The sequence below is a fragment of the Echinops telfairi genome, unplaced genomic scaffold (assembly GCF_000313985.2).
Source record: "Echinops telfairi isolate 266 unplaced genomic scaffold, ASM31398v2 ScPeMD7_7470;HRSCAF=8508, whole genome shotgun sequence".
NCBI lineage: Eukaryota > Metazoa > Chordata > Mammalia > Afrosoricida > Tenrecidae > Echinops > Echinops telfairi.
In genome coordinates, this window is record NW_022111374.1 from 404531 (window position 1) to 405542 (window position 1012).

Here is a 1012-nt window from a genome sequence, read left to right on the forward strand (position 1 = left end):
GTGCAGCACTTCTTTCTCAACACAAGCGCCATCTAGGTCTATGCGCCCGAAGGCGGTGTTGCCATTTCGCTAACCCAGCGGGTCTTGAGACCCATCACAGTAGCAAAATGACAGTGATTAAGTAGCAACGAAAATAATTTTATAGTTGGGGGGGTCACCAGTACATGAGGAACTGTATCAAAGGGCTGCGGCATTAGGAAGGTTGGGAACCACTGCTCGAATCCATCCTTGAAGAAGCCTGCTCTGTCTTCCGGCTCTGGTCAGCCACCTGTCATTCCTTACAGAGCCCCGAGGCCCCGGCTAGGGGGTGCCAACGCAGCACAGCGCCAGCTCTGAGAGTCACATGAGGAAGAGGGGCCTAGGGAGTCAACGTTTTGAAAGCCACACAGGTGTAGAGGCAAGGCCCCGAGGCAGGAAGGTCTCCTAGGGCTTGGTCACTTGATCTCTGAGACCTTCTTCATCGAAGACCCACAATCCCCAAACACAACACACAGCCCCGCTCGCTTATCCTTAGGAGAGCCCAGCTGTATGGAGAACTCACCATTTCCGTGCTGCTGATTCTGGAGGTAGAGAATACTGCCAAGAGCCCAAGGGGCCACTTCCAGAGGAGGGATGGGAGTGGAAGTCCTGGGTAGCCTGGAGGCAAGTGAGGAACGCTGGGTCCACCTTCTAGGCAGAGCAATTGAAATCCTTTCTTTGTGATTTATGCTCTCGCTCCCTCGCTGCCTGGACTGGGCTGGCTCTCTCTGCAGCACACTTGACACCTGAAACAGAAGGACGGGAGGAGAGGACACTTGGACTAAAGGCAGAGCAGGCTCCCGCTGAGCACAGCCCTGCTTTCTGCGGGCAGCTCCAGTGGCCTCTTCCTTCTGACCACAAGACCGGAAATAGAGGAAACCCTGTACTGCCAAGCAGGAGATGCATCGAGGCATGGGGCAGGTTGGCGAACTTGAACCTGATTTCCTCCAGGGAGTCAGAGGAGTGGGCAGCAGGAGGCTCAGCCTCTGCTCTT

General features: G+C 55.4%; 1 protein-coding gene across 1 annotated transcript in view; it reads right to left on the reverse strand.

Moving 5' to 3' along the window:
* The window catches only part of LOC101662541 (zinc finger protein 883), a 12327-nt gene extending 11569 nt beyond the window's left edge, over positions 1–758 (reverse strand). Inside the window, 1 exon segment of the mRNA XM_045285423.1 lies at positions 542–758. Within this exon segment, the coding sequence (XP_045141358.1) occupies positions 542–544 (3 nt within the window). The 5' untranslated portion in view covers positions 545–758.
* Positions 759–1012: the final 254 nt, after the last annotated feature.